At 45.8% G+C, this 16,947-nt stretch overlaps 2 protein-coding genes across 2 annotated transcripts in view; one reads left to right on the top strand and one right to left on the bottom strand.

Annotated features, from left to right (window-relative positions):
• Positions 1–8,649: 8,649 nt before the first annotated feature.
• Positions 8,650–13,477, bottom strand: Alg2 (ALG2 alpha-1,3/1,6-mannosyltransferase). The gene is made up of 2 exons (XM_050156014.1): positions 12,972–13,477; positions 8,650–11,250 (listed from the first exon to the last, which is right to left on the bottom strand). Exons 1-2 carry the CDS (start codon positions 13,317–13,319, stop codon positions 10,369–10,371), a joined length of 1,230 nt encoding a protein of 409 aa, XP_050011971.1. The 5' UTR covers positions 13,320–13,477; the 3' UTR covers positions 8,650–10,368.
• A 140-nt stretch (positions 13,478–13,617) lies between these two features.
• The window catches only part of Sec61b (SEC61 translocon subunit beta), an 8,158-nt gene continuing 4,828 nt past the window's right edge, over positions 13,618–16,947 (top strand). The window contains exons 1-2 of the mRNA XM_050156015.1: positions 13,618–13,776; positions 13,905–14,002. Of these exons, the coding sequence (XP_050011972.1) occupies positions 13,774–13,776; positions 13,905–14,002 (101 nt within the window). The 5' untranslated portion in view covers positions 13,618–13,773. The remainder of the gene's footprint in view (positions 13,777–13,904; positions 14,003–16,947) is intronic.

Here is a 16,947-nt window from a genome sequence, read left to right as displayed (position 1 = left end):
GTCCCCCTCCCTCTTCAGTCCAAAGAACAATCAGGGTTCCCTGCCCTGTGGGAAGTCCGAGGACCACCCACCTCCATCCAGGTCTAGTAAGGTGAGCATCCAAACTGCCTAGGCTCCCACAAAACCAATAGGTGCAGTAGGATCAACAATATGGGGAAGGAATATGTTAGGGTCTCTGAGCAGACAGTTAACAGACCACAAAACATCTTTCTTTTTGTTTTGTTTTGTTTTTCGAGACAGGGTTTCTCTGTGGTTTTGGAGCCTGTCTGAAACACCACGAAACATCTTATGGTCAGTCAGTTCTCAGAACAATAGAAACAACTTGCAATGTGTAACTTACAAGATTATTGAGGAAGAGCCAGTCAGAAAAGTTGACCTCTTAAAGTCTAACACTGTTCAACTAAAAAGAAAAAGGAGTCAGAAGTCCCTTAACAGTCAAATAGTCATGGATACACTGGAACTAGAGTGCAGTCATGGAGGCTTCCGTGTTCTCCCGGCCTCTCCTAAGATACTTTGTCTATTTCCAATAGGATGAACCCTTTCCGACACTTCGATGACCATAGAGACCCTTTTCCCAGAAACATTCATTTGCAGCTTAGTTCCCCAGTATTTTACAGGAAAACCCGACTTGGATGATAACACGGCACTTACAGAGCTTTGAAAGAATGTGGTTCAAGAATTGTATGTACAATGTCAAAACAATGGGAACTGGGCATACTGGTAACATACATTCTCTTGTGGGAAAGCCAGTTTATGGAAGTGTTCAGTGAAGAGGGAGTAATGGAGCCAGGTCAGGACCCCGTGAGAGCTAGAAAGGATCAGGACGTCAAGTGACCGCATTGAAACAAATCCCAAATGACTCGAGTCCTCCTCTTTGCTGGATCGCCTTGTCATGATGGGATATGGGGACTGCTTCTAGGAGACCACTCACCAGTGGTTTACTGAGTTGCCCTGCATGCTACAAATCCCACCTGGCCCAGCAAGGCATCTTCACTGATACACAGTGCCAGAACTGTTTTGGAGGTAACCAACTGCTTTCTGGTTAGATCTGAAGCTCCTCCATAAGAGGAAACAAATGCTTGTTTCTCTAAGCTGGGTCAAAAGCACATGGCTAAAGGAGCTCCTAGGCCTCTGTTAGGGTTTCCATTGCTGTGATGAAACACTATGTCCAAAGCAGCTTAGGGAGGAGGGTTCATTTGGCTTACACTTCTGAATCACAGTTGACCATCAGAGGAAGTCAGGACAGAAATTCAAACAGGGCAGGAACCTGGAGGCGGGAGCAGATGCAGAGGCCATGGAGGGCTGCTGCTTATTGGCTTGCTTCCCATGGCTCGCTCAGCCTGCTTTCTTATAGAACCCAGGACCTCCAGCCCAGGAATGGAACCACCTGTAATGGGCTGGGCGCTCCCCCATCAATCACTAATTAAGAAAAGATCCTGCAGCAGGTTCTTATGGAGGCCATTTTCTCAAGTGAGGTGCCCTCCTTTGAGACAACTCTAGTTGTGTTCAAATTGACACAAGACTAGCCAGCCCAGCCTCCTTAGATGGGAGAATCTACTGCTGTTGTCTGGTTAGATAGGCATTTTTAAACTCACATAGTAATTTCACGCTCAGACTTGAGCAGAGAAATCCATTTTTGCAGTAGGGTACAGTTCATATAGAGCCATATCTGGTCAAAGTGGTGAGAATAAATGAAGATTGAATGCTCAGCCATAAACAACACATCTATATTGCTCCCCCCAAGGCCCAGGGAACATCTCAGAAGCAGAGGGAGAAGAATCTAAGAGAGTGGATAGCAGTGTTTTGGAAACTGCCAACTAGATCACATAGCTGTTACAATCCTGGACAGACAGAGCCGGGGAACCTTCACAAGGGCAGTGTGAGAAGGGGGCCCTCAATGTTCAATCAAGGAGGGGGAAGGTATCCATGAGAGGCCTTGCCTCACTTGCCTCACTCCTTCCTAAGGAGACAGCAGTTAAAGTTGGTAGGTACCATTTCTCTATCTATCTATCTATCTATCTATCTATCTATCTATCTATCTATCTATCTATCTATCCATCCATCCATCCATCCAACCATCCATCCATCCACCCACCCACCCACCTACCTATTTGTCTTGGGAAAGTGCCTGGCACATGTTTTATGCTCCAGAAATAACCCCTTGGGACTAGTTGGGAAGAATCTGGAGTTCAGAGTGAGAGGGAAGAGAATAAGAGAGGATAATTGAGTGTCTTAGTGAGGGTTTCTATTGCTGTGAGGGACACCATGACCATGGCAACTCTTATAAAAGAAAACATGTAACTGGGGCTGACTTATAGTTTTGGAGGTTTAGTCCATTGTCATCATGACCAGAGTGTGCATACAGGCAGACTTGGTGCTGGAGAAGGAGCTGAGAATTCTACATCTTGATCCCTAGGTAGCAGAAGAAGACTGTGTGCCTCACTGGCTGTAGCTTGAGCAGAAGAGAGACCTCAAAGCCACCCCTACAGTGACACTCTTCTTCCAACAAGGCCACAGCTCCTGAGAGTGCCACTCCCTATGGGCCAAGCTTTCAAACACGTGAGTCTATGGGGGCCATATTTATTTAAAATCACCACATAGAGGGTGAATAGAATCACAGACTAATAGATATGGTGTAGTCAAAACATGAAAAACATTAGAAATCATCTGTTTTTGTTATATAATGAGCTAACGTCATTCATCAACGGAGACAAAAGAAATGAGGAAAGGGAAGAAAATGTCTTTCAAAAGAAAAATGAAAGGAAAATAGAGAGGATTGTATCCATCTCGTTACAGTCAGAGAAACAGCAGCAGTCTTTAACAAAACATTCAGTGCAACATGGCTGAAGGCAAACCTGGACCCAAACGAGGCAAAACCCTCTGAAACTGAAAGCCTAAAACCAAACGACTTTTAAACCCAACGTTTCTCTGCTTATTAGACAAACAAACAAACAAAAAAACAAAAAAACTAAGGCCTCCCTCTGTTGCCCCAGATCCAATTCTCCAGGCTCATCCCCAGCTCTGCAACACAGAACACTAGCTTCATCCTTCCTTTCTCCTGCCCACATCTCCTGTGGACTCCACAGGCCATCCCCTCTTAACCTCCTAACCCCCCATTTTGTCCCAGCCCCTAACCACAGCAGGTACCCCCTGCTGCCCCAAGAGCTGTTCCTGCCAGACAAGTAGTCTGAAGGCAGATCCACACCTCTCCTTCTTCTCCAGATCCAATCCCCCAGTTTCATTCCCAGTGCTATAGCAGAAAACCTGTTGGAGTTTCTCTTTCCTCTATGAACCCATCACTAAAGTCTTCTCCTTCCCCTACTTATCCCAGTATCCCAGCCTTCAGCACCAGCAGGCATCCCCTGGAAACACAGAGCCAGTGAGTGACACCCGTAAGCTAACCGAAGATCCTCATCACTCTCTTCTCCAAACCCAGTTCCCCAGTCTCAACCTTAGCTCTGCAACAGAACACCTGCTGTGGCCATCTCCTGTCATGTGACCACATCTCCCGTGGATCCCACAGACCTCCCCTTCCTAACATTCCTTCCCCCTCTGGTTGCTTTATCCCAGTGCCCAACTCCAGCATGCCGTCACTCCCTGCTAACCTGTGGACCACTCCTGCCTGGGAAGCAGGTAACCTGCCTGTAGCTCTTTCCCTCTCCTTCTGTTCCTCCAGATCCAACCCCACAACTCATCCCCAGCGCTACAGCAGACCTCTGGGGTGACCTCTCTTTGCTGTCTCCCCTATGCTACAGAGATAAGCAATCCTGCTCTCCTCCCTCCTGTGAACCCCTTCAGATCGATACCAACCCCCACTCCTAAGTGTCAGCTCCCAATACCCAGGAACATATTTTACATGGAACCCCTGTGGCCATAATCATCAAGTCCAAAGAAGATTTCCTACCAAGTAACACACAGTCATCACAATCTCTGAAAATCCAGAGAGAAAATGGAAGCAAAAGACCAAAACATTGGCCCAACAAAGACTGATGCAGAAATCCACATGGAGACATGTAGTTATTCCAATCCCAGACGCCAGCATAAAAACACAATTACTAACAGCCAGGGCAGTATGTCTCCACTACAGCCCAGCCAGCCAACCAGCAGGCCCAGAATATTCCAACAAATCTGAAGCCCAAGAAAAACCAAAACCAGTTGTGTGAAGATGGTAGAGGTCCTTAAAGAGGAAATGAATAAAACCTAGAACAGGGGCTGGAGAGATGGCTCAATGGTTAAGAACACTGACTGTTCTTCCAGAGGACCTGGGTTCAATTCCCAGCACCCACATGGCAGCTCACAACTGTCTGTAACTCAAGTTTCAGGAAATTTGAAACCCTCATCACCAGTGTCCATAAAATAAAATTAGATAAAAAAAAAGAAGCCTAGAACAACACAAACTGTAGCATGAATAACAAAAACCCAGAAAAAGATACTGGGGTTCAACCTGAAGGTCAGAGAAGCAAAGCAGCCAAGCTGCTTGAGAGCTCTTACCTCTGTGTAACCTTCAGTCTGGAAGAGAGTGAGTTCCTGTCTCATCCTGCTCTATATTCCTCTCTAGTTATTAAAGGTGGCATCACCATGGCTCTATGACTAACTAGTGTGGCTGCTGGGATTAAAGGTGTGTGCCACCACTGCCTGGCCTGTATGGCTGACTAGTGGGCTCTTTTGCGTTCTGGTCTTCAGGCAAGTTTTATTTATTAAAATATAAATGACATATCACTACAACAAACAGTTGGAGGAAATGAATAAATCCTTTAAAGAAATCCAGGAAAACATAAACAAACAGTTGAAGGAGATGAATAAAACTGCTTAAGACCTGAAAATGGAAATGGAATCCAATAAAAACAAACAAACAAACAAAAAAATCCCCACAAACTTAGGGAATTCTGGAAATGAAAAAATTAGGAATTCAAACAAGGACTACAGAGGCAAATTTCACCAACAGACTACAAGAGTTGAAAGAGAGAATCTTAGATGTTGAAGATATAATAGAAGAAATGGCTTTGTCAGTCCAAGAGAATGTTAAACCTAAAAAACTCCTGACACAAAACATCCAGGAAACCTGGGACACTATAAAAAAGATGAAATTTAAGAATAACAGGACTAGAAAGAGAAGAATCCCAGCTCAAAGGCCCAGAAAATATTTTCAACAAAGTCATAGAAGAAAATTTTCCTAATTTAAACAAGAAGAAGCCTATCAAAGCACAAGAAAGTTAAGGAATACCAGATAGACAGGACAAGAAAAGAAAGTTCCCTTAGCAGTTAATAATCAAAACACCAAAAATACAGAACAAAGAAAGAATATCTAAAATCTGCAAAGGAAAAGACCAAGAAACATATAAAGGCAGACCTATTAGAATTACACCTGACTTCTCAATGGAGACTCTAACGGCAGAAGGGCCTGGATGTACAGCAGACTTTAAGAGGCCAGACATGGCAGCCCAGACTACTATAGCCAGCAAAATTTTTAATGAAGAAAAGTGAGATATTCCATGATAAAGCTAAATTTAAACATTATCTATCTATAAATCCAGTCCCACCACAGAAGTGCTAGAAGAAAAACTTCAACCGAAGAAAGTTAAGTACACCTGTGAGAACACAAGAAGTAAATAATTGCAGGTCAGCAAAATAAGAAGGAAATCACACACACACACCACCACCACCACCATCAACAACAACAAAATAACAGGAATTAATAATCACTGGTCGTTAATATCTCTCAATACCAATGGTCTAAGTTCCCCAGTATAAAGACACAGAGTGAAGACTTGTACAGCCATTATGGAGATCAATACTTGTCCTCAGAAAGTTGGGAATCGATCTACCTCAAGATCAAGCTACTTCACTTTTGGGCATACACCCAAAGGATGCTCCATTCTACCATAAGGATACCATGTTCATTTCTGCTCCATTCATAATAGTCAGAAACTGGAAACAACCTAGACGTCCCTCAATTGAAAATGGATAAAGAAAATGTGGCATAGTTGTAGAATGGATTATTATTCAGTTGCTAAAAAACAATGACATCATGATGCTTCCAGGCAAATGGATGGAACTAGAAAAAAATCAGCCGGAGTGAGGTAATCTAGACTTAGAAAGGTAAATATGGTATGTATTCACTTATATGTGGCTATTAGCCATTTAATGCATGATAACCAACCTATAATCTGTAGATACAGAGAGGTTAGGGATAGAGGAAGGGACTAGAGGGTGGATGAAGAAGCAAATGACCTTGCAGGTGGGAGTGGGGTCTGTGTTAGAATGGGCTGGAGTGTGGTGGTAAAGGAGATGTAGGACAAAATGGAGGAGGTGAAGGGGAACAAGGGAAAGGGAGATTGGGTGTTTGTCCCGGAGGAACAAAGGGCTACCTCTGGATAGAGAGGAACCAGACATGGCACATAGGCAAATGTGGAGAGAAAGCGAGTCCTTAGATCAGTCAGTTCTAAATGGGATGTCTCCATCAAATCCCTCTCTTCAGAGCTCAGGGATACCCACAGAAGAGAAGGCAGAAAGAGTGTTAAGAGCCAGAGGGGATGGAGGACACCAGGATAAGAAAGCCCACTGAGTCAACTAAACAAGTCTCATATGAACTCAGAGACTGAAGTAGCAAGCCCAGGGCCTACATGGGTCTGCACCTGGTCCTCTGTGTATAGACTACAGCTTTCAGATGAGTGCTTTTATAGGACTCCTGAGCGGTGAGTAAGTGGGCCTCTGATTCTTGTGCCTGCTCTTCTGGCTCTTTTCCTTCTGTAGGGTTGTCTTATCCAGCCTCCATGCGATGGGTTTTGCTATACCTTATTATGTTTCATTTTGCCATGTTTGGTTGTTATCTCTTAGAAGCTGGTTCTTTTCTAATGAAAGACAGAAAAGGAGTAGATCTGGAAGAGAAGGGAGGAAGAACTGGGAGGAGTAGAGGAAGAGGAAACTAGTCAGGCTACATTGTATGAGCAAAGAATCTATTTTTGATAAAATGAAAACTAAATATCAAGACTAAGGTGTGGAGGACTGTATGATCTATTCCAATAGCTTTCTGAAATCCCCCCTCTTTGGCTTGGAGCTCAGAGTCCAGCCATTTGCAAGCCTTAAGATCGTGTTCCACTTATGTGTCCAGTTATGTGTGACTGGCTCCGAGGACCTCACACATAACATTGTTTCACTCTATTGAACTGAAATGTCCTCAGATTTCTGGATTCATAATGCAAAGGAAACCTGCAATGTGGCTAGATGCGAGCTGGTTAACGCGGTAGCTTGGTTTGAACATCATCACTGAAGGCAAATTGTTTTTGCTGTTGTGAAAATTGCACTCTTGCATGCGCGTGTGAGGCCAGGCAGTTGCAATCTTCTTTTTACATCTATTTCCCCCCGAGATTTTGCCTTCTAATTTTGCTGTTTAAAATTTTACATATTTGCTTTAAGAATTTAAGTCTGTCATCTTTTCATTGAGCTGCTCACAGGAGCAAAAAGCTGAAGTGATTTTCACACGCAACAGTAAGATTCTGAGATTCTGAGAAGTGAATGAACATTAGCCGGACACACTAATGTCTGATACTATGCTTTAAAAACAAGCGAACATTAGGACTGTTTTTAGTTTCTTTTTAAAAAGCATTCCCTCCCTTTTTTTTTAATGGCAAGATCCTTTAAAAAAATTTTTCAAGGAAGGATCTCACTCTGCAGAGGAACACTGATTTCCTGTTCCTAAGGATTATATGGATGTCTACTGTGCACCTCTGAGAACAAGCTGAGAAGGGCTGCTTCCCTAATGGTAGAATTACTATTGGGGAGGCCACTGCTCCATGCTATTTCCCTACTGGATGCAATTTTGCAAGTTCTGGACACCCTGAAGGCAAAGCTTCGCCCTCAGCTGTTTATCCAGGAGCCCAGATTTGGAGCAGGCAGGGGTTGTGCCATCCTTCCAGGCCTATGGAGTCTTCTGTTATGCATGGGGACTCAGGGCAAGGACAACAAGTCCTAGGAACCCAGAGTTCATTTTAGGATACACACTCAAAGCAGCAATAGATTTTGTGCTTGGAGTGAGCAGCTGCCACAGATCATGTGACCAGTTCTACCAGTCTTGAATCAAATGGTCGGAGGCACCAGGTTTACCTGAAAGGCTGTAATTCTATAAAACACACACGAACCAAACTGCAACATGGGGAAGACCCACTTTCCTGGGTCATTCCCAACACTAAGGAAACCAAATTCCACAGAACCAGGTGTGACATCCGTATTTGGTGAAGCTCCTTTTGGCACTGTGCCACCTGGTAAAAATACTCCTGAGATACAGATTTAAATGAAAACTGTACTTCTAAGGAACCTCAACAAAGTGGTCTCACAGTGGCCTGAGCCCACATGAAACTTCTAGTCCTTTCCAGCCCCCACAAAAGTCGGTGGCTGCAGCTAACGTCTATAGAGCACACACCAAGTATTGTTTCTGCACTGTGTCTACTGTTGAAATCCGCCACAGCCAGCACCACCCTTCCACAGGCCATCAGGACGATCAGCCCACTTCACAGATGAAGGTGAGGTGTGTACAGAGATTATTTCTCGCTAAGTCAGGCAGAATGTTTGGCTCTGTGCTCTCAACCGTAAAAACGGACCACCTGAGTACTGGAATTTATTATATTCTTACAAGTGAATTTAACATTAAAGGCAAATTGAAGATTGCTTTAATATTTGCACTTACAAGCAACGGGTAAACAATGAACGATTATGACTGGGCAGTGTCATGGGGATATGGAAGATGAGAGGCAATTCGAGGATCAAGCAAGCTTCACATAGAGACATTTAGATGTAGAACTGGAAACACTGACATGCTACACCTAGGAGAATACAGACACAAACGCTAAGAGACCTGGAGACTCAATGATATTATGAAACATGTCTGGAATAGGATGCTTGGTATACAGTTTAGATGCCAAATGTCCCTCTGAGGGTCAGTCTTGGTTCTCAGCCTGACTACATCTGGATTTAACTAAAATCCAAAACAGAGGGTACACCTGGGAGGGATTTTTACTTAATTTGAAGTAGGCAGATCCTCCTTCTTGAGGCGGGGAGACACAACTCTAATCTGGGCCAGGCCTTCTGCTGGAAGTCTATATAAGGGCTTGAAAGAAGGGAGCTTTTGCTTTGCCTGCTTGTCTTCACCTTGCTAGCCAGTCCGTTTCTTCGCAGGCATCAGAGCCTATTTCTTCGGGATTCCAGTGCATACTGAAGACCAGCTGAGACATCCAGCCTCGAGGCCTGAGCAAGTACTGGCTTCTTGGACTTTCTGTTCAGAGTTCAGACAGCCATTTCTGAATTAGATGGACTGCAGCCTATAAGTCATTCCAATAAATCCCCTTTATCTATAGACTCATTCTCCAAGTGCTGTTACTCTAGAGAACCCTGACTAGCACATCCCCCAAAGGCCTGTGCCCTGCAGGCTTAGTCCATAGCCCACGTTGCTACTGGTAGGTGGGAGAACTAGAGGTACGCAGGACTAGGGAAAGGAGATTAGGCCTTTAGGGACATTCTCTAGGAGGTGACACTGGCCCCTTCCTATCTCTGTGCTCCCTGGTGGCCTCCTCTACCATGAACATCTGCCACAGGCTCAAAGAAATAAGGCCAAACACGTGTAATCTCTGACACAGCAAGTTGACATGTGTGTGATGATATTCCTTCAAGTCAACTGTCTAGTTCACACTGGTTTTCTGACTTCGGGTTTCCGTATTTAAGAAGACGAAATCAGAGCATGGAGGTCCAGACCTAATGTTTTATTCTCTTCCTATGTCAAACAGCATTTATTGTCCAGTTGCAGTAACAAACAACCCCCACCCCGCAAAAAAAAAAAACCCACTAATAAATAATACTGGGCATTCTTGTTATGGATCCAGGCAAAATTCAAATGAAACTTTCCTAACACCTAACAGAGAACACTTTAAAAGAACTGAGCGTGAAACCCGCAATTGCCAGTTCCCATTACACCCTGAAGTCAAATCAATCAACTGTGACAATGGCGAGACCTAAACTATTAAAGCCAATTAAGGCAGTGGATGATTACACCTTTATATATAAAGGAACTATAATCCAGGAAAACAGAATTAAAATAGCCTGCTGCCAGCAGGTGTCTACCATTCTTTCAACAACGCTGACGAGATTTGGAATGATTACAGCATTAAGGATATTTTCAGAAAAATCACAGGTAGGAGTGGTGGACAGGTGGCTCACATTCAAGACTCAAGTCTAATTAAAAAAATGATCTTACTAGCACTAGGTTCTAGCTCCTTCTTTTTGGTTTCAGAGCTGCTTCCACAACCCATAAGGATTGCAGCGCAAGTCGCATACTGGCCCTGAGCTCTAGCGGTGTCCCGGCTACACGAGTTTGGTGACTTACTGGAAGAGCTGCTCCGCAAACACTTCAGCGGAGAACTTCTCTGCCACCCTGGCTCGTCCAGCCAGGCCCATTGTAGCTCTCAAGGATGGCTTGTGGATGAACTGTTCCATTGCCTCCGAGAAGTGCACTGGGTCAGGCTCACACAGAAACCCTGTGACCTCGTGGACGACAGACTCCAAGGGCCCCCCTGAGTTGACGGCGATGACTGGGCACTGCATGTACATGGCCTCCAGAGGGACGATGCCAAAGTGCTCATTGCTCGGGGTGTAAAGCACACACAAACAGCCGTGGAGGAGCGAGATCTTCTGTCTGTCTGAGAAGGATGGCAGGAAGGTCACGTGGCGCTCGAGGTCTGACTGCTGGACTATTTTCTTTAACTCCTTATAGTGCTCCACGTTTTCCAGGACCCTATCGTCGTAACCACCGCCCATGAACAGATGAACCCTCTCCCAGTCTTGAGAAGTCAACCGTCCACGCAGCTGGACTAGGGCGCTCAGCGCCAAAGGTAGATTCTTCTTCCTTTCAAATCGGTTGATAGAGAGGAACAGGAACTGTTTCCCCTTGGGGACTAGGTCATCTATCTTCTCAGGAACAGCCAAGTCAAAGCTGCCGATGTTCAGGGACGGGTAGAGGACATCAGGGTTTATATGAGACAGGGTCTTGAAGGTTTCCTTAAAGACAGAAGCTGTGTACTGGCTGTTGACCAAGATGCGATCTGCCATGCCTGTGGTGTATTCCTCGATCCAGTCAATGGGGGCTCTGTAGAACCGCTTCAGAGCAGAATTTCTCTTGGTAAGCAGTAGATCTGGGAAGTGACAGTAAAAGAGGACCTTCTTACGCCGTCTGGCCAGTTTGAAGACGGGTATACAGGCAGACACCTAACCAAGGAAAAACCGACAGTGGGTAAGTGACTGGCCATGCCAACTGCCATAGCCCAGCTGCCCGGTATTACTGATTCATAGGATCTGGGCAAACATCTACATTACCCATGAAGATAACCACCTCAGGGTGCTTCAGTGCAACTCAGGATCATAATAATGCAACCCCAGAGCAATTGTGGTTACTTGTACCTGTTGGTTTAGTTAGAGCACAATGGCTGGTAGCGTCCACTGTGGAAAAGAACATGGGGTAATCTAGTATAGACACCTTTGGAAGACAAATTTGGAAATGGCTAGTGACATTTACAATGAACTACTCTATAACCCACAACTTTCCCAGCATCCCTAAGGAGTTTCCTCAGAGGACATGCGTAAGAAGTGAGATTAGTGTGAGGCTATCCCATCTTGTGCAGTACGAGAATGCCATACCTAGTCTCTCTCTCCCACACACACGCACACACACACACCTGGTTGCAATGTTAGTGTTCCTTAGGAAGATGGAAACATTTATGGTACATTTGAATAAACGGGACTTTCCAGCCACCGAAAGACAGATGTGGATCTTGAGTGTCAATAAGCTTGGATGTCCAAGTTTCTGCAGTGTCCAACAGCTGGCAAACTGAATCCCAATTATGTACAAGTAAGATGTAGCCAGGACCGGGCACATATATGCTACTGTAGCCACACGTCACTTCTGGAAGTGCTGACAGTGGCTCTCTCAAGGAGGGAACTGGGAACTTTTACATTATACTTCCTATTTGAATTTTTACTCCTGAGTACATGTTACTTCCCAATTAAAAAAAAAAAAAAAAGAAGGGCTGGGGCCTTGGCTCCAGGTGGTAGGGTGGGAATCTAAAGTTTGACTCCAACTGCCCACATAAACCCAGGCTATGGAAGTGCATACCTGCCTAAAAGTCTAGCCAAATCTTTCAGTTTCTGGTTCAATGAGAGATCCTGGTTAAAACGTTCAGGTGGTGACTGACGGAGAAATATACCTGACATTGACGGTTTCCATAAGCTGTACAGACATAAATATACCCACCAAGCTTCGGCCAACCCCCAAACTGAATTGTAAAAAACACCTACGAAACAAGTCTGGTATGGCTATGGGGCAGATAGGGCTGAATGCTATTTACCAAAAACTTGGGACTTCAAATCAGCAAGGTGGCTTACATTGTAAACCCAGTATCTGGGAGGCAGAGGCAAGGAGGTGTCCATCTGGGAGGACAGTCTGGGACCACTTAACAAAACATACAATTGGGACTTTTCTCCAAGACCAGTGGGGACAATACTAAAGTTTTAATGGGGATATAATAGATTTAGCTTGAAAAATCCTGGAGTGGGCGGGACGAGGAAGATTGGAGAGGGTGGGATGGGGATGGGACCAGGAAGCAGAAACAATCATAGGAATAACGGAAATGAACAAATGGAGTTAGAGACACAAGGAGTGACAGGTCACTTTTAATGCTCGTGTTCCTTGGAGCGAACCCCCCTTCTTCCCCCGACCCAGCTACTTTAGTCTCAGGACGAATCATTTAAAATGCAGGCATGTGAGCCCTATCTCAATGCCTTTAAACGAAAAGGGGTGGGGGTGGGATTCCTGAGATCTGCCACTTTGAAGGATCCATACTAAAACTGGAGACAGTTCTCTCCCTGGGGACTCACGCTGGGGACAGTTCCAAAAAAAAAAAAACCCAGCCCAGGGGTCCCGCCCCCCTCACCTGGTCGCACACGACCACGTCAAATTCCTCGCCAGAGAGAAACAGCACGTAAAGGGCCAGAAAGATCATGCGCACGTAGGCGCAGATGGCGGCGCCGCGGCCGCCCCAGCCCAGGCTGCGGGGCAGCCAGTCCCCGGCGCAGTGCACCGGGAGCTCGCGGGTCTCCAGGAAGCAGTGGTTCGGGTTGTAGTGCGCGGTCCATATCTTCACGTCACAGCCGTACTCCTGCAGCGCCAGCGCCGCGTCCAGCACTAGCCGCTCGGCACCGCCCACGCCCAGGTCCGGGTGCAGGAAGAGTACGGACGGGGGGTAGACCCGGGCCCGGGCTCGGCACAGGTTTTCGGCCATGGCCAGGCAGCCGCGCCTGCTCCCTGCGCGCGAGCTCCGTCAATCTCCGCCCCTGGCCCCGCTAGCCACTGAAAGCCGACCGGTCCCTGGGACGCGTGCGTCGGTTTAGGCCACATCAGCGGCAAACTTGTGGTCGTTAAGAAAATGCCTGAGTAAATCGCCCGCATGCGACAACTAAAGCGGCTCATTTGGTGATATTAGTCCCCATGAAAGGCTCTAAGATCAAATTAAAGACGTTAAAGGTTTGTCGTATTTCACTCGGTCCAGTTGTTCTCAGCGTAATTTATACAGGCATATCCTAGGACAGCTCAGACGTCCTAGAGTCTGCGAGGACCCTGCCAGCCGGCTGGGGGCGGTGCCAGAGCCTGTCTCCGCTGGTGCTCCGAGTGCTCGGCAACTTCTCGACTTTCCTCTCCTGCGCCCTCCCCCGTACCCGTTTTTCTTCGGCATCAGCATGGTGCGCGGCTCCCCGCTTCTGGCCCGTCCTTGCCTTGGTCTCCCCTTGTCCCAGCTTCCCGGGTGGGGGCGGGCCGGGGATCTGAAGCGGGCCGGCGATGCTCACAGTCTGTCTGCTTCTCTCTGCAGCCGGGTCCGACACCCAGTGGCACCAACGTGGGCTCCTCAGGGCGCTCTCCCAGCAAAGCGGTGGCCGCACGGGCGGCGGGATCCACGGTCCGGCAGAGGTAAGGGCAGGAATTCGCACTGCGGGATGAAGTCCAGGATGGGAAGAAGATTCGCAGGGCCCGGGTGAGCCCGAGCTGACGTGGCCATCCAGTAATTAAAGGCCCTTGAGGGAGGCTTCGTTTTCCTGTCCTTGATCAGTTGCACGCACCACTATAGTTATAGGGAAGTTGAATTAGACTAGGGTCAGTAACAACTTTGGGAAAGGCGATGGCATAAGGCTGGTGTCTCTGGGGCTTTATCTTTCTGACTTTCACCGAGAGGTCCAATACACACTCAGTTTAACAAAACTTGCTTTACACAACAGCCTGGCACCCTAGTTCCCCACTCCCAGCTGCTCGTGTGTCTTGGATCTAGTTCTAGTGTGTGTGTTGTGTGCTCATGTGTGTGTATGTGCGTCATGTCCCTGCCTGGTGCTCTCGGAGGTCAGAAGAGCACATCAGATCAGCTGGAACTGCAGTTAGGAATGATTGTGAACTACCGTGTGAGTGCTGGGGACTGATTTGGGGTCCTTTGCAGGAGCGGCAAGTACTCTGAGCCATTTCTTCAGCTTCAATGTCTCCTTTTTTTGTTTGTTGTTTTGTTTTTGATTCTTCGAGACAGAGTTTCTCTGTGTAGCCTTGGAGCCTGTCTTGGAACTTTCTGTAGATCAGGCTGGCCTTCAACTCACAGAATTCCTCCTGTCTCTCTGCCTCCCCAGTGCTGGGATTAAAGGCACCATCACCACCTGGCTCTTCCTTATTTTTTAAATGACCTTGCTATATGCTTATTTACAGAAATCCAGAAACTCCAGTCATTTCTTTCTTTCTTTTTTTAGTTTCTTCTTCTTTTCTGTCCAGTCATATGCCAGGCTTCACTGGAAGACGTTCTTATTGCTTCTCTTCCTCCATTTCTGTCAATCCAGTTTAGCCCTCAAATTTTTTCTTTCTTTCCTTTTTTATTGAGCTATATATTTTTCTCCGCTTCCCTCCCTACTTCCCCCCTTCCCTTCTGCTCTCTCCCATGGTCCCCATGCTCCCAATTTACTCAGGAGATCTTGTCTTTTTCTACATCCCATGTAGATTAGATCCATGTATGTCTCTCTTAGGGTCCTCTTTGTTTTCTAGGTTCTCTGGGGTTGTGAATTGTAGGCTAGCTTTCGTTGCTTTATGTCTAAAAGCCATTTATGAGTGAGTACATGTAATAATTGTCTTTCTGGGTCTGGGTTACCTCACTCAATATGATGTTTTCTAGATCCATCCATTTGCCTGAATATTTTTTTCTGCTGTGTAGTACTCTATTGTGTAAATGTACCACCTTTTCCTTATCCATTCTTTTTTTTTTTAAAGATTTATTTATTTATTATGTACACAACATTCTGCCTCCATGTATGCTTGCATGCCAGAGGAGGGCGCCAGATCTCATTACAGATGGTTGTCAGCCACCATGTGGTTGCTGGGAATCGAACTCAGACCTCTGGAAGAGCAGCCAGTGCTCTTAACCACTGAGCCATCCCTCCAGCCCCCTCCTTATCCATTCTTTAGTCAAGGAACATTTAGGTTGTTTCCAGGTTTTGGCTATGACAAACAAATCTGCTATGAACATAGTTGAGCACATGTCCTTGTGGCATTATTGCGCATCCTTTGTATATATACCCAAAAATAGTATTGCTGGGTCTTGAGGAAGGTTGTTTCCTAATTTTCTGAGAAATTGCCACACTGACATCCAAAGGGGCTGTACCAGCTTTCAGTCCCACCAGCAATGCGAGAGTGTTGTTTTCTTTACCCCACATCCTCTCCAGCATAAGTTGTCATCAGTGTTTTTGGTCTTGGCCATTCTTCCAGGTGTAAGATGGAATCTCAGAGCTGTTTTGATTTGCATGCTCTCAACCTCTTCTGCTTTGCATTTCCACCACTGTCCATCCTCCAGCCTGCTGTTTGTCTTCCACTAGATTCTCTGCAAGTTTTTGGTGGCTGCATGTTAAAAAACGGGAGCCTGTGGAGGAATCCCGGGGCTCTCCTTCCTCCTGTGATCCAGCAATTCTGAATTTGTTACCATTTTCTGAGCTCCATATCCTCATTCGGTCTGCCCTCTTCTCAACTATTTATTTATTTTTTTGTTTCTTTTTAGACTCACGTAGCCCAGGCTTAAACTCATAACCACCCTGCCTTCACCTCCCAGGTGCTAGTATTGTAGTTTTGTTAATAGTAGGAGATTTTATGCTTACATGTTCATTCCTCCACTTCAGTAATGAATCTCGCCATATCCTCGTTCCCAGTTCCTGTCTTAAGTAACGCCATAATAAATGTTAATTGAAGGAATCAGTCAACCCTGTTACTGTGTTTTTGGAACACCTAGAAAGGCCTTTTTCTAGAGAGGAGTAGACTATGAAAACTCGAAGTGAACTTTAAAACTGTCATTCAGAAGGTGGAGAGAAAGGCTTGGGGATATGGAGGGTCAGTAGTGGAGAGCTTGCCTAGCACGTGTAAGGCCATGGGCTTGGTCTCTAGCACCACACACAAAGCACAACACAAACCATCCACGAAAGAAGAGACGAGGGACCTTTCTTGTTGACTACTGTAGGAAAATCTAAGTCTATGCAGTGAATTTAGACTAGGTGGTTTAAACATGTGTGCCATAGATTGCAGCTCTAGACGGGAGTTCTCATAGAGCTGTCAGAATGATAAGGTGGTCCTGGGTGACTGCAAATGTTGCATCACTAAGATATTTAAAGGAAGTGTATTGAGTGACGGTGTAGGCTGTATGGTCCTGGCTCCTGTGTTGTTGCTAGCTGGGGTTTCAGAGACTCTTTGTGCTAGTCTTGTAGGTGTGGATCCATCCTTGGAAATTGTTTTTTGTTCAAGAAGAATTAATAGGGAAGTTTGGCTATCTGAGAACTTCGTTTATTTAATTATTTTCTATTTTATTTTATTTTTATTTTTATTTTTTTTTTTCAAGACAGGTTTCC

This window comes from Alexandromys fortis, unplaced genomic scaffold (genome assembly GCF_014885135.2).
Source record: "Alexandromys fortis isolate MF-2015 unplaced genomic scaffold, M_Fortis_MF-2015_v1.1 scaffold_92, whole genome shotgun sequence".
Classification (NCBI taxonomy): Eukaryota; Metazoa; Chordata; class Mammalia; order Rodentia; family Cricetidae; genus Alexandromys; species Alexandromys fortis.
This window is presented reverse-complemented; position numbering and strand designations above follow the sequence as displayed.